At 44.8% G+C, this 19,270-nt stretch overlaps 1 protein-coding gene across 1 annotated transcript; it reads right to left on the reverse strand.

Moving 5' to 3' along the window:
- Positions 1-467: 467 nt before the first annotated feature.
- On the reverse strand, positions 468-17,672 carry PPT1 (palmitoyl-protein thioesterase 1). Its single transcript, XM_083751888.1, has 9 exons — positions 17,517-17,672; positions 12,437-12,546; positions 8,091-8,218; positions 7,138-7,208; positions 5,341-5,443; positions 4,669-4,759; positions 3,394-3,492; positions 2,982-3,053; positions 468-1,408 (listed from the first exon to the last, which is right to left on the reverse strand). Exons 1-9 carry the CDS (start codon positions 17,629-17,631, stop codon positions 1,286-1,288), a joined length of 912 nt encoding a protein of 303 aa, XP_083608014.1. The 5' UTR covers positions 17,632-17,672; the 3' UTR covers positions 468-1,285.
- Between the last annotated feature and the right edge of the window lie 1,598 nt (positions 17,673-19,270).

Below are 19,270 nucleotides of genomic sequence, written 5' to 3' on the forward strand. Positions count from 1 at the left end.
CGTAGTATATGTTATGGGTGGGGAAACTGTTGGCTACCCAACTTCCTTCCATCATTCCTAGCAAGCAGAGCTAGCGATCAGGGATGGTGTAGCAGATGTAATCCAGCAACAAGTGAAGGGCTGCAAGTTTGCCAGACTCGCATGTAGACTGCAACTTGGAAGACGCAGCATTGCTTCATCATCCAGCCTCTGCCCAGGTGGGAGTTTGGGGGAGATGACACTTCTGCTTCTTCTAAGTGAGTATCTCTACTGAACTGCAGATCTTGTGTTTTGCACCTACTGCTAGATTACAATTCCCATAATTCCTCATTAGCCATAATGGTTGGGGGGGGGGGTGAAGGAAGTTTTGAAACCAACAACATGGGGAGCAGTAGCTCTTCTATTGCCTTCAAGAGGAATGTTGCTTCATGCTAGGAGTGAGGATGCAATCTTCCTCTACAAAGAAAGCAGTGCTGCTGCTCACTGAATCATCTTAGTTAAACCTTTTTATTGGAATGTGTTGATTTTTTGTTTGTGCTATTGCTTAAAATACAATACAAAGCCAAAGAGCTTGAATCACCATTTCTTAACATCCTGCCATTCACACTGCCCAACAGTATTGTTGCACATATAAGTCACCTGTTTCTCTTATGTACTACAGACCTACTGCCTGCTTTCAGACTTGCAGTCTGGTGAGAGAAACATAAACTAGTGCACCACCCCACCCCCATTTTATCTCTTGTTCTAACAAGAGGTATTAAATATCCCATCCCTGAGATCTGCAAAAGGTTAACTGCAATATCGCATCCTCAGTTTCACACAGTCTTGCACAACATGCTCCACAAGCAAATGTGTTCATTTTGATGGCTGCCTGTCCTAATAAAATCACTAGAGGAGGAAGAAGACAAAGTGATCCTCCCCTCCTGCTGTAGTCAAAACATTTGGGGGGCAGGAAAAGGTTGGCACAGATCCCAGAAAAGGAGGCTGATAAAGCATTGTAACCCACATCAATTTTGCCATCCCAAAACAAATACGAATGACTTTTCACATAGCTGAAAGGACTGTTATATTTCAGTGCCTCTGCAGGGCAAAGCTGATAGAGGTCAGGCTGTGTTGAACACAGGTGCAGAAGACCTACTGAGAGAGTTCAATTAATTGGTGTTAATCCTTATATCAAGCTAGCCCCTACCTAGCAGATTAGTGAGAAGTCTCTTCCTTCCAGCCAAGCGCTATAAAGGAACACACCAAACACTGTCATCTCCAGCAACACAGAAAGGCAGGTTCAGCCTGTGGGTCATCATCAGCTTCACTGCAAGAATGGCAAGATGTTCTTGTAGAACCATTCTTCAGAAAAGTGGAGGTGATCTCCTTCTGCACCCAGGAACACCAGCTTCCCTGCTTGGTCCATTTCCTTCAAACCCAATCGATCCTGAAAGAAGGAACATAGAGTAACAGCTAGAAATCACCATGCAAAACTTAGGCAGCAGGGCATGCAAAGAAGGTGGTTTGGAATCTACTAGTAGATTGCTGGCTGAAAGAGTGTTTGCTTCCAACTATATGTCTTTTGAGTTGTTAGCAAATCTTAGATTTCTAGTAAAAAAAGTAGGCTAAACAAGTCCACTCCTTCCCACTTTGAGGTTTTTTCTTACAATCAAGGGGTATATAAATTTTATTAAATAAAATAAATCAGTATTAAGATCCTGAAGCTGCAATCATAAGCACTGGAGTAAGCCCTATAAATGGAGCTTCTGAGAAAATACAGCAGCAAATGTTTTCACAGCTGCATATATAGAACAATCCTAAACTGGCTTACATCCAGTTTAACTATCAAGGCTTCCTCTGAGCAGATCCTGGACCAATCTAGTTTGAGGGCACCAAGGAAACTACTGGAAAAATGCTAAAACCTACCATTAGAACTAAGCTGCAGTCTAGGGGGAAATTCCACCAAGTTAACTGGCGTGAATTTACACCCCCTGCTTCATTAAGTTAAAGGCAAGCAGCAGTGACAAGAAAAGGGTATAAAGAACCAGGCTGTTAATTTTTATCCTCTAACTCCAAATCGTTCAGGGTAGTAGTATCTGTCCACTTGGCCAGGTGTTTTGTGGCTCACAGCCAGTGTATCAATTGCACTGATTCAAGAGTGTAGGGATGATGCTCTTCAAATATTTCTGCAATTTATACTATCTTAAGTTACACCCACTGATTTCAATGGGTCTACTATTCTGAGTACAACATTGTTGGACCTCACCCAATGTGTTGTCCCATTAACCAGCGCTGCCATTTTAATTAATTCACAAAGGCTTTCAGTCACTTAAAAGGTTGCAGTACTAATCCAACCAAATTCCTTTAACTGGCCCCTGAGAGGAGGCAGTAACTGTTCTTAAATACTGTATGCATTCCTAAAAGCTGTTGAAGTCTTTTTTTAAAAAAGACACACATTTGCCTGTTGTTTTTAGAAGCATGCACTCTGCTCTCTCGTAAAAGCTTGGAAGGTACTTCCAGTGGTCAACATATCTTCAGGTTCGGAAGATTATCTCTGTTCAGTTACACCAACTTAGACTCATTTATCATTTTCCTGTTAACTGTCTCAATTTCAAATTCTGCAAATCTGTGTTTGTAGAACAGTATTTATGCAGCTCTTTAAGCAGACAGCTTTAGAGTGGAATTTACTTGCATGCAACTATGCACACCTGCAGCACAGGAACCCAGAAGAGGGAAGCACCCTAGAGCGTCCTCTTGGCTCCCCATAGCCCAAAGAGGACGGTCTCCTTGTGAACCACAAGCACTCCCCACATAAATAAGAGTGCTCCCCACTTATACACAATTATGGGGTCCCCAGAACACAACCCCCCATGCAAGTGGGGAGTCACCTGTTCTCTCTTCTGCAAGTTATTATCTAGTTACAAAACAAAACTCTTTGTTGCAACAACTGATGGGATGTCACACAGCTGGTTTGGTGTCAAATTCTTGATAGGAATAATAGCAACATTCGGGATAGTTACCTCTGTGTACAGTGAGGTCTCTTGCAAGGGAATGGTCTCTTTGGCCTGACCGCTCCGGTAGTAACCAAACCACTGGGGAAAGAGGAGAGCAACAAAATGAGCCACACGCTGTTGCAATGGCCAGTTCATACCTATATGCACCAGGCCAGCAAAGGCCTGTCCCTTTTGGGCTGCTTGTTCCTCTGCCGCTGCCGCCACCACCAGGTTTGTGGTGTGGTGAACCAGCTTATACTTACTCGTCAATAAGTTTTCCCAGTTTTTTGTGCTGAAATTAGGTGCCTCAGCTTATATTCAGGTCGGCTTATATATACGGTATATCGGGTTTGCAAAATCAGCCCCCTTCCATTTCATCAGATTCTGCATGTGTTTTTCACACATATATATGCGTGCGCACACACACAGAGCTGCCCACCTCAGATGCAGGAGGGTCCACCATGGTATCATTGAGGAACTTCACCATCACAAATTTCTTCAAAGACATCAGGTTTTTCTTATAGGTACTGTTGTTGCTCTAGAAAGAAGATTGGGACACAGAGGGAGGGAAAAGTCAGAGAGAAAAGAAGATTTAAGAGAATCCCAAGCTACCTTGGAATCTGCTTTGCTGATGGCACTGCAGAAAATTCCATGCAAATCCTGACCCAAGTGCGCCCCAACAGTTTAGTCATGCTGGCTACATGACCCGGAAAGCTGTCTGTGGACAAACATCGCTCCCTCGGCCTGAAAGCGAGATGAGCGCCGCACCGCACAATTAGAAACTTCTCCAATAGAAGCCATAGCAGTGAAACGGAAAAATACTCATGAAAGCTGGCCAACATATACTGTAAAACACTTCTAAAAAATGAAGATAACCAAATAAAATTTAAAAACTTTGAGGAAATAAGAGGACACATCTCAGACTGGTTCCAATACCATCAGTTATTTGAAAAATTTAAATCTGACAAACAAAAGGGGTTCCCAACAGAAATTTCCCGATTCGAATCTGATCTTGTAAATTCTAAAAGAAAAACTCTTTCCAAAACTTATCGACTCCTCCTTGACTGGACAGTCAAGGAGGAGGAGGTAACAGTGGCAATGGTGAGGTGGTCCCAGGATTTTGGCCAGTCAATAACCATGGCCCAATGGGAAAATTTATGGAAGATCAATTGGAAATTCACAAATTGTTACACGATTAGAGAGAACTTTCAAAAAATGCAACATCGATGGTATCTAACACCATGGAAACTTTCAAAAATGTATAAAAATGTGTCAAGTAATTGTTGGAGATGCGGTGAATCAGGAACATTCTACCATATGTGGTGGATATGTAGGAAAATACAGGTATTCTGGAAGGCTTATAGTAAATAACAAAACAAGTTAAACGTCAACAGCAACCCTTCCTCTAAGGAAGCATAAACATGTAGCTCACAGGCATTCTTCTATCTGGTCACTGACCAGGTGCAGATCTTACGAGACTCAGCAAAGCTGCTCCATTGTGTGCCTATGGACCATGCCCTGCATATATCTGCTTAATTTTTGCATGTTTTATTCTACTTTTTCTAGCTTTTTTTCTTTCTTTCTTTCTTGAGCCCTTCCAGACCTTCACAATTTCACAATAAACTTCCTTCAGTTTACAGGGGTTGTTTTTGGATTTGATTAGAGGGGTGGGATGAGCAGCCAGACCGGCCAGGCCCAAACCTATCAAACTTACTCGCTCTTGATTGATGTCCGCCAGGAAAAGACTGTGCTTCCGGTATTCCTCTTCATTCAGTGGGTCATGCCAGTACTGGGCTTGGACCAGGCTGTAGTGGAGGGAGAACTGGGAGTTCAAAACACAAGCCAGAGCAAGCCCCAAGCCCATAATAATAATAATAATAATAATAATAATAATAATTTATTTATACCCCGCCCTCCCCAGCCAAGGCCGGGCTCAGAGCGGCTTACAAGCAATAATAAAAACAAGATGAATGATTACAAACTTAAAAACAAAAATAAAACACAACAATTAAAATAATGGAACATTAAAATATTAAAATGTAGCCTCATCGCAGGAGGAGAAGGAAAAGAAGGGGAAAAAAGAGAGAGGGGGGGGGGAGGGAGGGAATCAAACTGGCTCCAAGCCAAAGGCCAGGTGGAACAACTCTGTCTTACAGGCCCTGCGGAAAGAAATCAGATCCTGCAGGGCCCTGGTCTCATGAGGCAGAGCGTTCCACCAGGCTGGAGCCAGAGTTGAAAAGGCCCTGGCTCTGGTCGAAGCCAATCTAACTTCCTTAGGGCCTGGGACCACTAGGGTGTTGTTATTTATGGACCTTGAGGCTCTCCGTGGGGCATACCATACATGCCCCCACCCCATAACATTCGACTTCTGCCAAAGTGAACTCACCGGTTCTGGACCACTGCAGTGTAGGCCCCTAGGTCTAACATCCTTCGGATCCAGTCACAGAGGTGAGAACTCTCCCCGGGACAACGCGGAAAGCCATACACACCTGTGGCAGCAAGATACCAATTTGCAGGCATTCAAGATCTGAACATGACACCAGCCATTTAAGATGGCCCTTAAGTCATGCTTATTACTTTAATAATAATTGTTGTTGTTGGTATTGTTTTATTATTTCTACCCCACTCATCTGGCAGCATTTCCCCAGCCACTCTGGGCAGCTTCCTTCCGGCACGTGCAAAAACATAATAAAATGTCATTTAAAACTTCCCAATACAGGGCTGCCTTCAGATGTCTTCTAAAAGTTGTGTGGTTTTTTTATCTCCCTGACATTGGATGGGAGGGCCCTCTGCCTGGTTCCCTGTAACTTTGCTTCTCTCAGTGAGGGAAACGCCAGAAGACCCTTGGAGGTGGACCTCAGTGAATGATAGGGGTGAAAGACAGGGGTGGAGACGCTGCTTCATGTATACTGGGCCAAGAGCTTTAAAAGTCAGCACCAACACTTTGAATTGTGCTTGGAAATGTACTGGGAGCCAGTGAAGAACCTTTAGGATTGGTGTTATATGGTCCCAGAAGTCATTCCCAGTCTCCAGTCTAATAATAATAATAAATTTTATTTATATCCCACCCTCCCCAGCCGAAGCCTGGCTCAGGGCGGCTAACAACAATAAAACAGTACAACAGTACAACACAACACAAAACTCTAAAATCATTCATTATAAAATTAATTAAAATCAAACCGATGGCAACCATTGGGCCAGAGCTCCGTGAAGATTGCCAAAGGATGGAGTCAGGCTGTGCCCTGACCAAAGGCCTGGTGGAACAGCTCTGTCTTGCAGGCCCTGCGGAAAGATGTCAAGTCCCACAGGGCCCTAGTCTCTTGTGACAGAGCGTTCCACCAGATCAGAGCCACAGCCGAAAAAGCCCTGGCTCTAGTTGAGGCCAGCCTAACCTCTCTGTGGCCTGGGACCTTCAAGGTATTTTTATTTGAAGACCGTAAGTTCCTCTGTGGGACATACCAGGAGAGGCGGTCCCGTAGGTACGAGGGTCCTAAGCTGTATAGGGCTTTAAAGGTTAAAACCAGCACCTTAAACCTGATCCTTTACTCCACCGGGAGCCAGTGCAGCTGGTATAGCTAACTGCCACATTCTGGATTAGTTGTAGTTTTTGGGTCACCTTCAAAGCACATTGCACATTGCAGTAGTCCAAGCAGGAGATAACTAAAGCATGCACCACTCTGGCGAGACAGTCTGCGGGCAGGTAGGGTCTCAGCTGGTGTACCAGGTGGAGCTGTCCTGGACACAGAATTGACCTGTGCCTGCATGGACAGCTGTGAGTCCAAAATGGCTCCCAGGCTGTGCTGCTGTTTCTTCAGGGGTACAATTACTCCATTCAGGACCAAGGAGTCCCCCACACTCGCCCAGCCCATCCCCAAAAAACAGTATTCCGTCTTGTCAGGATTCAACCTCAATCCATTAACTGCCATCCATCCTCCAGCTGGCTCCAGACACTCACAGCAGAACCAGGGACAGCTTTCCCTTCTGTCCCTAGCCTGCCGGAGATCACTGACCAGCGCAATCAAGGCAGTTTCAGTCCCATGAAGGGGACTGAATCCCGACTGGAAGAGATCCATATGGTCCGCATCCTTCAGGCATAACATCCTCTGTTACTATGACATAACTTTCCCCGCCTAAATCTGCATTCTCCCGTCTAGAAAACAAAAGACCACTCAGATGGGCTTACCTTGGTGCTGACCTCCTACAGAAATCAGATTGAACATTGGGGGAGAGGGACATCTCTGCACCACCGCCCTCCTGGAAAGGGGGGGACGACAAAAACAGATTAAGCAGCAACCTCCAAGGCAGAAGACACGTTGTCCAGACAGCTCTTATATGCCAGGGCAGAATGTAGAATTGGCAGGATTATATTGACTTTGATTGAATATTGATTTTGTAATTCAATTTATATACGTTAGATTTTATTATACTTCTTATTAGAATTCAGGTTGGGGAGGTAGGGTGACCTGTCAGATGTTCCCATCATCTCCAGCCAGCATGGCCAATGGCCAGGGGTGGTGGGAGGGGACACTTGATGTCATCTGGGGCCTGCAGTTCCCCATCTTTAAGGTAGTCAGTACTGAGCTGGAGGGGCCAAGGGCCTGGCTCTGTAAAAGGCAGCCGCCTATGTCACAGATAGGTCATTCCATATCAAGTGATTCAACTTTTTTACCTCATCTCATCCAATTTTCTTAATATTTTGTACACTTGTTGAATGATCAAAACTAAGCTTAAATCTAAAATTTCAAATTTTTTTATCTCATCCCGTTTGTGAGTTATGAGGGTTTGAAATTTCAAAAAATTGACAATTTTGGCATTGCACAAAAACCTTAAAAGCTCAGTCCAGAATTGACATACACCAAAATTAAAAACACCAATCTCTTCAGAACTTCGTGGGCTTTAATATGATATGTCACATGAGGGAATTTAAATTTTAAAGTAAGTTAAAGAATTGAACATTTTGAAAAGTGATTTTTTAAAATTAATATGATTTAAACATTCAAAAAAATTCTATTGATTATTTAACATTTCTAAGAGCCTTCTGCATGCAACACACATGATCTACCACTGCATTCTACCAAAAGTCGCCCCCTTTCACCCAAAACTCCTCCCTCATTCTGCAATGCTTGAGACACTTACAGGAACTGCCCTCCCTGTGAGAAGCCCATGGCGTTGTAGCCGCCTCGAAGCTTCGGGTCCTTTGCGAGTTCGTCACACACAAGTTTCACCTGGTCATTCACGTTCATGAAGAAGCTGTTCTCCATGTCCTGAAGAAAACGGAGAACTTGAAGAACAGGAGACAGCCAATGACCTACACATGCCAAAGTGTCACACACTGAGCAGGAGGAAGGCAAGTCCCCACAGGGAGATTGCAGCTCCCTTCCCCAGACAATCAGCCCTCCTGCCTTCTGTTTAAAACGGAAGTCGCTAACTCAGGGATAGGGAACCTGTGGCCCTCCAGAGGTTTGCTATGTATTTATGAAGCCTACAGTATATTAAAAATGCAATGATACAGCAGTCACTAGAGTGGGACAAGTTTGCATATAGATTTCCCTCGCTAATTGTCCAATGTTCCAACAAGTGTCACTCTGCAGCTGAATCTCCTGGTCTCAAAGGAGCCAGGTGTTAGTCCTTCCTAGGCCCAGCCTGCCTGACGGGGCTGAAGACCACCTTGAATTTGGCCCAGGAACAAATCAGTTGTCAATGCAGATCTATGAGCTGAGGATGTAATATGCTGCAGGTTCAGCAAACATGTTGCAGTGTTCTGCATTAACTGTTATTTCTGGACCAAACGCAAGTGGGGTAGATGATAGATGGAGATAGATAGATAGATAGATAGATAGATAGATAGATAGATAGATAAGATATGATAGATATAGATAGAGATGATAGATAGATAGATGATAGATAGATAGATAGATAGATAGACAGACAGACAGACAGACAGACAGATGATAGAGAGAGAGAGAGAGATGATAGAGATAGATGATAGATAGATAGATAGATAGATAGATAGATAGATAGATAGATAGATATAGATATAGATATAGATATAGATATAGATATAGATATAGAGATAGATAGATAGATAGATAGATAGATAGATGATAGATAGATGATAGATAGATAGAGATAGATATAGATAGATGATAGATAGATAGATAGATAGATAGATAGATAGATAGACAGATAGAGTGGTGCCTCGCAAGACAAAATTAATTCGTTCCGCAAGTTTTTTCTTCTTGCGAGTTTTTCGTCTTGCAAAGCACGGTTTCCCATAGGAATGCATTAAAAATCAATTAATGCGTTCCTAAGGAGACCGCTTGCCAGGCTGGCGATGCGGAGAAGGACTCTTCTCCCCACCGCAAGCCTTCAGCACAGGTACGGGAACAGAGGGGAAGGCGCACAGCGCTTCTCCTCTGTTCCCGGGGCTTGCGGTGGGAGGAGGGTTTTTCCTCCCCACCGCCAACATTCAGAACAGCATTCTGAATGTTGGTGGTGGGAAGGAAAACCCTCCTCCCACCGCAAGTCTTCAGGACAGCCTTCCGAATGCTGGCGGCCGGAGGAGGTCTCTCCACCCCACCGCCAGCCTTCGGAGCAGCCTTCCGAAGGCTGCCGGTGGGGCGGAGAGACCTCCTCCCGCCGCCAGCCTTCGGAGCAGCGTTCGGAAGGCTGACGGCGGGAGGAGGTCTCTCCGCCCCACCGCCAGCCTTCGGACAGGTACGGGAACAGAGGGGAAGGTGCGCAGCGCTTCTCCTCTGTTCCCGGGGCTTGCGGTGGGAGGAGGGTTTTTCCTCCCCACCGCCAACATTCAGAACAGCATTCTGAATGTTGGTGGTGGGAAGGAAAACCCTCCTCCCACCGCAAGTCTTCAGGACAGCCTTCCGAATGCTGGCGGCCGGAGGAGGTCTCTCCACCCCACCGCCAGCCTTCGGAGCAGCCTTCCGAAGGCTGCCGGTGGGGCGGAGAGACCTCCTCCCGCCGCCAGCCTTCGGAGCAGCGTTCGGAAGGCTGACGGCGGGAGGAGGTCTCTCCGCCCCACCGCCAGCCTTCGGACAGGTACGGGAACAGAGGGGAAGGTGCGCAGCGCTTCTCCTCTGTTCCCGGGGCTTGCGGTGGGAGGAGGGTTTTTCCTCCCCACCGCCAACATTCAGAACAGCATTCTGAATGTTGGCGGTGGGAAGGAAAACCCTCCTCCCACCGCAAGTCTTCAGGACAGCCATCCGAAGGCTGGCGCGGGGAGAAGGTCTCTCCGCCCCACCGCCAGCCTTCGGAGGAGCCTTCCGAAGCCTGGCGGGGGGAGAAGGGCTCTCCGCCCCACCGCCAGCCTTCGGAGGAGCCTTCCGAAGACTGGCGCGGGGAGAAGGTCTCTCCGCCCCATCGCCAGCCTTCGAAGGAGCCTTCCGAAGCCTGGCGGGGGGAGGAGGGCTCTCCGCCCCACCGCCAGCCTTCGGAGGAGCCTTCCGAAGACTGGCGGGGGGAGGAGGTCTCTCCGCCCCACCGCCAGCCTTCGGAGGAGGTCCGAGGACAGTGGCGAAGACGCGCTGCGCTTCCCCACTGTCCCGGAGATTTCCCTATGGGCTTTTGTCTTGCGAAGGAAGCCCATAGGGAAATTCGTTTTGCGAAGCGCCTCCAAAACGGAAAACCCTTTCGTCTAGCGGGTTTTCCGTCTTGCGAGGCGTTCGTCTTGCGGGGCACCACTATAGATAGATAGATAGATAGATAGATAGATAGATAGATAGATGATAGATAGATGCTAGATGCTAGATAGATAGATGCTAGATGATAGATGCTAGATGATAGATAGACAGATGATAGAGAGAGATAGATGATAGATATAGATAGATTAGATAGATGATAGATAGATAGATAGATAGATAGATAGATAGATAGATGATAGATAGATATAGATGATAGATAGAAATAATGGAGAAGTAAAGAGGGAGAGATGAGGCTGCTGTGCCTCTCCATTGGCTCTGCTGGACAACAACTCCATCAGGCTTCTCCTTCAAGTGTCTAGCAGCCAGCAGCCGTTCCATCAGGATACAAGAGGGAGAGGGAGTTAGGGGGACTACAGGGTTCTATGTCTATGGCAAAAATGGGAGGTGAAACTTTAGCCGAGGTCACCCAGAATATATGCCTAGCTGCTTCCATGGGAAATCGCTTTGTCCAAGTGCTTGTGTGATTGTGTCTGGCCCCACTCACTACTGGGATGCAGCCCCCGACAGCTCTCCACTGGGGAAAGGCAGCCCTCAATGCTTGGAAAAGTAATGCCAGGGTGGAATTCGATTCAGCATCCAAGTTCTGAGCTCTGCGTAGCAAAATCAAAGCCACGCGCGTGTGGGAGAGCTGGGCGGCTCAGCATCAGGACCAAATCCATTTAGAGATCAGAGCTTAGGCACAGACAAGGCTTAGAAGAGGCCTAAGTCAGAGGCCATCATGGCTTCAAGGAGCTCATAAGCAGATCTGCGTCCAAATCCAATTACAACCCGCAGCTTCGGGGTTACTTCATGGGAGTCTGCCCTTCTTACTCCCTTACTTGCTCACACCTGTTTTAAAGGTGTCCATGATGATGCCTTTAGGTTCTCCCCACCCCTACTCAGACATGCACACCCAGTGTGATTGACAAGTCCATTGGGTCAGTGGGGGGATGAGAATCCTGCTCATCAACAGGCAGGTCTCCTAGCCTTTCTCATGAACCAGCAAAGGTATGAGTGGGAAGAATTCAACTGCCCCAGAAGGGTCCTCTATTTAACCCCACTGGATTCATGAGATTACTGCTCCTCACCATACCATCATTTCATCCTCTTTCAGGCAGAAGAGGTGCTGCTTTGTTCTAATGGCTTTTCCCTACAAACACTCCCCCGCCCCTGTCCCTCCTCTAATGCCAGTCTTGGCATCAAGACTGATTGCCCAAATGCACAGATTCTTGTAGGAAGCGGTACGGCAAAGACATACAGTGCTGTCCACAATGGTCTGCACACTGTCCTTTAGAACTGAAGAGTTGGAAGGGATCCAGAGGGTCATCTAATCCAGGGGTAGGCAACCTACGGCCCGTGGGCCAGATGCGGCCCAATCACCTTCTCAATCCAGCCCGCTGACGGTCCAGGAATCAGCGTGTTTTTACATGAGTAGAATGTGTGCTTTTATTTAAAATGCATCTCTGGGTTATTTGTGGGGCATAGGAATTCGTTCATTTTTTTCTCCAAAATATAGTCCAGCCCACTACATAGTCTGAGGGATGGCGGACCAGCCCATGGCTGAAAAAGGTTGCTGACCCCTGATCTAATCCAACCCTCTGCAGTGCAAGAATATGCAGCTGTCTCTTAGAGAGATCGAACCTACAACCTTGGCATTATCCGCACCACACTCTAAGCAACTGAGCTCTCCAGGCTGATAGCTGGGGCTCAAGTGAACAAAGTATGAGGAGCACCATTTTAAACACCATGCCTACTTGAGAAAATTCACAATAAAAATGACACCACCTCAATTAAGTTGCTGCCAATCTTCAAAGACAGAACGTAAATCCCTGGGATTTTCTTCTCCACAATTTTTTTTATGTAACCCATGCTCTCAGGATTGCAGCAGCTGTCACCTGGGATTAAAGAAAAAAAAGCAGATGAGGGGAAAGATTTGGAATCAGAAATTCAGCAACAGGACTGTTGCAGTAGCATTCTTTTTTAGTCTAGAAAAATATAGTTGCAAATTATAACAAACGTAGACCCAGCTCATATGTTGCTGGGGCCCCCAGGGGGCTATAGGGAAGCCCCATAGTCGGCTCCCACCTTAACGCAAGTAAGCAGGGTGGTCAACTATTAAGTTAGTTGTTCAATTATCTTTCCTGAAAAGTCAATGGGATTACATTAAAAGAAAATTCTGCATTTTACAAAAACTGCCACATAAATATCTTCTTGAGATACTGAAGGACAAGGCACGTAATAAACAAAAACACATCTCGGTTGCACACAAACAACACGATTATCATTCCTGACTATCCTGGGCAAGGCATGTTGTTTCTTGTGCGAGGGCTGCTGAACGTCATCCTGGACTACACCTGGGAAGATAACAGTAATGATAAAGTGGGTTTATACAAACGGCGTACATCTTCTCTTGCCAGTAAGTCAGGAGACTGACACCTCCCACGTAGACAAAGGAAAAGGAATATATAATATTTACAATACTCCCCTTTGTGGAATGCTCTCCTCAGGGAGGGTCGCCTGGCACCTTCATTATATATATTTTTATTTTAGGTGCCAAGCAAAAATATTCCCCTTTGGCTGATTAACATTCTGCAGCCTTTTAAATGTGTCTGTGGGAAGTGGGCAGGTTATTGTTTAGCTGTTTTAATCATGTACTTACTTTAACCTGTATTTTATTCTGCGAACCTCCCTAAGATCTTATAATGAGGGGTGGCATATAAATCTAATAAATACAGTGGTACCTCTGGTTAAGAACTTAATTTGTTCCAGAGGTCCGTTCTTAACCTGAAACTGTTCTTAACCTGAGACACCACTTTAGCTAATGGGGCCTCCCACTGCTGCTGTGCCGCCGCCGCACAATTTCTGTTCTCATCCTGAAGCAAAGTTCTTAACCCAAGGTACTAATTCTGGGTTAACAGAGTCTGTAACCTGAAGCTTCTGTAACCCGAAGTACCACTGTAATACTAAAATATAGCAATGGATTTCTGATTTCCTGACCAAACTTCAGCCATTTTGATCCAGATATATACAACAGGCACTTACTTGAACAGCTGTAACCCAAAGCCCCATCCAAAGAAAGGGGTGGGGGAGAAGAGACAAGAGTATGGTTTTAGACACACATAGGAATACTGCACTTCAAAATAAATGCATGCCGAATGTGGCTTTAGACACGGCCCAGAGTTTCCTGTACCCTCGTTAATTGTATGCTCATGACATCAATTTAGATTGTTTGCCATTGAATATTAGTCCCAGCAGAGAAAGGGTATCAGGATTTTTTATTCTCCAAGCACAGGGCTGAGACTTTACAGGAGGCAGGGAACTGAGGACACGTTATCAGGCAGATCAATGGTGTTGTGAGAATTTTGTATGAAGGGAGAGGGTGAATCTATTACTAGGAGGGTAGCCCCTTTTAGAAAGAAAGAAAGAAAGAAAGAAAGAAAGAAAGAAAGAGCAAGCGAGTTTGGTAATCAAGATAAAAGCCCAGATAATATCAGAATGAGGTCTGGATGGATGCAAAATTTCATACTATATCTAACATTTCATGTTATTCCAGTTATATTTCACAATGGGTCTATAACTGCATATACATCATAGTTGAAGCACATTTCTTCTCCAAAGAATCATGGGAACTGTAATTGAAGGGTGCTGGGAATTATAGCTGTGTGAGAGCTAAACTACAAATCCCAGGATTTTGGGGGGGAAAGCCATGCGCTTTAAATGTATTGTCTGTATGCACCCTTAGACCATATAAAGAAATCTGGCCTGATCTCATCAACCTGGGACTCCAAAAGAGCCTGCGGGGAAGAGACAAGATCAGCAGGAAACTGGAGGAGGATCTGGGGCAGGGAAGCTGTACATCTCATCTTCCCCTAAGGAAAAAATATTAATCGCCCAAGCAGCTCTGTCATCAGTTTCCTAGTCATTAGTCCCTCCCTCATTTGTGCTCCATCCCATGGATAACAGATTACAAACCGTTGGGAGTAAAAGTCTGAAACAGAATCATAAGTGCAACAGGAGAGTGCGCATCCAAATTTCAAACCTCACTCACAGTACTGAGTGTGCTTAACATCTTACATGGTGATTTGGATTGAGTAACAACCATAAGACAAGAAGTCTGGAGCCTTGGACTTTTATAAAGCTGAATGATCACACAAATGCAGCCATGCTATAAGCCACTCTTTAATTGAGGCTGAAATCACTGTGAAGAGTCATAGAAGTCTGGAGCCTGTGGCCTTTCAGGAGATACAAATATTCTCTTTCATACTGTGGCTGGAGGGGTGGTCCTGGCCTGGAGCCAGTTCCTCTAACTCTTTACCCTTGGAAAAGAAATATTATCTCAGGGCAATGTGGACAAAACTGTGACTCCTCCAGATGCTGCTGGACACCAACTCCCATCAGCAAGGCTGGTAGTCAAGAAAGATGAAAGTCCACAAATATCAGGAGGTCAGTAACTACCTTGAAAGGAGGCTGGGCAAAAAAGGGCCACCCTCTACTCCCACCCAAAGTGGACTAACAAGTAAGCCTCCTAATGTAGCCCCTCATCACCTCTAAATACCCCTTTTGCAACTGGTCCTCTTTCAAGGTTGGAGTTGGTCATGGGGCCTCCAGTTGCTAACCCCAACTCCAAGACGTCTTGCCATTTCAGGATGCCTTCCCATTTGCAATTTCTCAGCAACTGCTTTAGGGCAGGGTGAGGGTTAGGCAAGAGAATCAAACTGGTCTTAAGGAACAGCGTTAATGCTACCTGCCCTTTCTCACTGTCTTATTCAACAGTAAATGTAACACTTGCAATGTCATTGTCTGGAACTAGATGCTATGTTTTCTATAGCATTCTTCCAATTTTTAAATTCTGGGTTTTTTTAAGTTTCATTTTCTGTTCTGTTAAGTTTCGGTTATTTAATGATGTTGGTCAGCATATTTCTTTGAGAAACAGTGTCCCATGATCCCAGTTACAGAGGCAGGAAGCCCTTTTCATCTCAAGGGCCACATGCCTCCGGGGGAGGAGCAGGGCAAGAGGCAAAAATGGGCACAGCAATCCATTTAATGTTTACCTTTGTTCAGAAGGCTAGTTTCTACACACATCCCTCTCCATCCTCATCCAAACAAGAAAGAGGCGCTATCAAAGTTCAAGGACACATTCCAGCCAAGCAAAAACACTCAAGAAGGGTGCAAACCAGGGCCAGCAAGGGAGGGATATGGGCTGGGGAGAGTCCCAAAGGCCAGACAGAGAGCCCTGGAGGGTCTGGTCCTGGACCTTCAGTTCCCCACCTCTGCTTTAAAACAAATTATAATACATTTTCCTTGACTGAGATGAGCTTTGAATGCCCAGTTCTTTTCATGCCACTCCAATTCAACCCCTTGTATAATCCAATTAAGTGATAAGATCATAAAGGGAAGGATGGCACTTGGCCAGCTTTGAACAAGCTTCACCAGATTTCTTGCCACCTGTCTGTTTATGCATCAAATATTGCTTTTAGACTAAAGCCAGCAGATAGAAAAGGTCACTGTTGGCAGGATAATTACACTGAGGTAGTTGTTAAATATTACTGCTATATTTATAAAAGCTGCTTCCATTTGCACTATTCATGCAGAACCAAGCTTCATTTGTGCGCGTGTGTGTCTTTTTATGGTATGCAATTGGCAGAAGGATAAGCTGTATCAATCTACTTTTCAACTAATGTAGTCTACACATCAATCACAGCAACCGAGGAAAAACTGTTAACACCCAAGAAATGCTAGAAAGATTGTCACTACAGAGAAGTCCTCTCTTAAGGAAAACCACTACAGAGAAATGCATACAAGCCTTGCTTGGTGAAATACTGGATCCATTTCCTGCAAATTGATAACCTAGTAAATCACACAGTAAGGAAAATGTGATTGGCCAGGCTACTGGGGAGTACAAGACTGGGGTCAGCAAGCATGGGTTACAATGAAAAACTGGCCCTCTGGTTTAGATACTAGTCCCTCCAGACCCTTTAGGCTGCTTAATGACAAACAGGAGATAGTGACTTGGAGGAGACTTGTTTTTTAGTTTCACAGTCATAGTGTAACTGTGCTGCTTCTGTTCTCAAAGCACTTCAAACTTATGATTTTCCAGATAAGGAACTGAAGCTACAGGACCATTGGGTAGTTACCACATTACCTTTCTTCTGAAACTGAAACAAGAAAGCCACAGAGTTTCACCCTAAAAGAAACCTTGCAAGGTAACTGAAGTGGTGACACTTTGAAGTAGCAGAACCCAAACTTGAACCCATGTCCAACAGTTTAACAACTAATTAACACTTGCTTTGCTCCATACTATGCACCTGGCTTTTTTTTTCTTCATTTTTTTGCTTGACAAGAGTTAACTGACAGTGCAATCCTATGCAGATCTTCTCAGAAATAATTCCCAGCAAGTTAAATGGGGCTTATTCACAGGTAAGTGAATAGCCTCCTGACAATTAGCAACCTGTTGACAGATACTAAACTACGAACAAGCCCACACTGCTGTTAGTAAGGCTGCGATCCCCACTTACCTACGAGTAAGATCCATTGAATTAAATAGGCCTTACTTCCAAGTAGACATGGCTAGGATTGTGCTACAATTCGTTTTGTTAAAGCACCTCATACTACATGTTATACAGATGTCCCTAGTGCTTTATCACAACGAGGCTGGAACTCCGTGGGAAAGCGTTTACCCAGAACCAGGGTTCGAATTTGTATCCAGCCACAAAGCTAACTAGCCTGGTCACTCTCTTGTAAAACTCTCTCAAGGCTGCTGCGAAAGCAAAAAAAAACCCGGGAGGAACATTTAAAACACCCACTCTCACTCTCGCTCTCTCGACAAAGCATCAGCCGAGACCCTGACTAGATCCCGCTCACTCACCCATGCCATGCCAGATGACCAGCGGCACCGGCCCCGCCGAACTCCCGGGACTCAGCAAGCAAAATCCGCCCAGCAGCTGGAGCAGCAAAACTTTCTGCAGCCTGGCCAACGCCATCTTGGATCTGTCATATGACACAAATCCTCCCCCCCCCCCCGCAGCCGAGGAAAATATGCCATGTGCACAGAGAGGAGGCGGGCCTGGACCAGCCTTCTCGCCTCTTCAGAAAGGAGCAGCTCTGGGAACGGGAGATTGGAGGACTTGGGTTGGAGGGGCAGCCAATTAAATAACAAAACGAAAATCTCATTCAGGTTGTTTTTTTAATAAAAAATTGGTAAATATTTAATAAAAAATTGGTAAATATTTAATAAATATTTTATTAATTTCCCAATATAACAAAAATAAAACATCAATACAAATTCAATATCAAACAAAAAATTGACTCCCCCCCTATGTCCCTTCCTTGGTTCCAGTGTTTATCAACATACCGCATGTCCAATGTAAATAAAATAAAAACCATTAAAATTACTTATTGTTCATTCATAATCTAATTACAAGTAGTGCTAGAACCCTGCCAATATATTAAACTGTGTACATTGCTTCTGTATATATGCAATAAAGTCCTTCCATTCTTCCTTAAATTCGTTGTCATCTCTTTTTCTTAGTTTCATTGTCATTTTTGCCATTTCAGCACGTTCCATTAATTTAACTTGCCAATCGTCTTTAGTTGGGACACCTTCTGTCCAGTGTTGTGCAAGCAGTACTTGTGCAGCTGCAGTCGCATACATAAATAAGTTCTTTTGTAATCTAGGTATATCTACTCCTGTAATAGTAGGGATGCTTCTCGTTTTTTGACAAAAGGTGTGTTTTTTTTTTTAATCATTTCATTATAAATTGTTTCCCAATAGTTTTTTATTTTTACTATTTTACATTCCCACCACATATGAAAAACCTCCCTTCCGTTGTTTTACATTTCCAACACTTATTTTCTTTAACTTATACATTTCTGCTAATTTGACTGGAGTTATATGAAAATGATTTATAGATGGTATCTAATTTTCTTCAGCCGCAACACATGCTGTAAATTTAATCCCACTCTTCCATAGTTTTCCCCATTCCTCCATCTGAATATTGTGTCCCACATCTTGTGCCCATTTAATCATGACTGATTTAACCCCTTTATCTTTCATTTCACGGTCTAGCAACAGATTGTACATTTTTGATATTAATTTCTAATCATAAAATATTCAGTTTCATGCTTCAGCCAGTCTTCACACTTACTGCATTTATACCGCACCTTTTTCTCAAAGTTGCTGTACACTGCCCCCCCATTTAATCCCCACAACAACCCTTTACAGTAGGCTAGACTGCTAGAGGTTGTGACTGGCCCAAGGTCACCCAGTGAGGTTCATGGCTGAGTTGGGATTTGAACCCTGGCTTCCTAGGTCCGAATCCAGCGCTCTAACCACTATACCACACTATTGGCATAAGAGGGAGGTGTCAGAATGCAGAGGAGGAAGGCAGGGCTCCTGCATTCTATAGTTGTATAAATGAGATTATTTCAGCAGGTGCAAATTGCCATGCAAGCTGTGCAAGACTACCAATAGTTAGTAGCCGCAATGGGTATTTTCTGTCTTTGCTGTTGGACACAGTGTGCCACTGAATACCACTTGCTTCCCACACAGGTGGGGAAAACACGGTTGCAATCAGGTCTTGCTTGTGGGCTTTCTAAGAGACATCTGGCCACTATAGTAAC

This window comes from Podarcis gaigeae (assembly GCF_964106915.1).
Source record: "Podarcis gaigeae genome assembly, chromosome: 8".
Lineage (NCBI taxonomy): Eukaryota > Metazoa > Chordata > Lepidosauria > Squamata > Lacertidae > Podarcis > Podarcis gaigeae.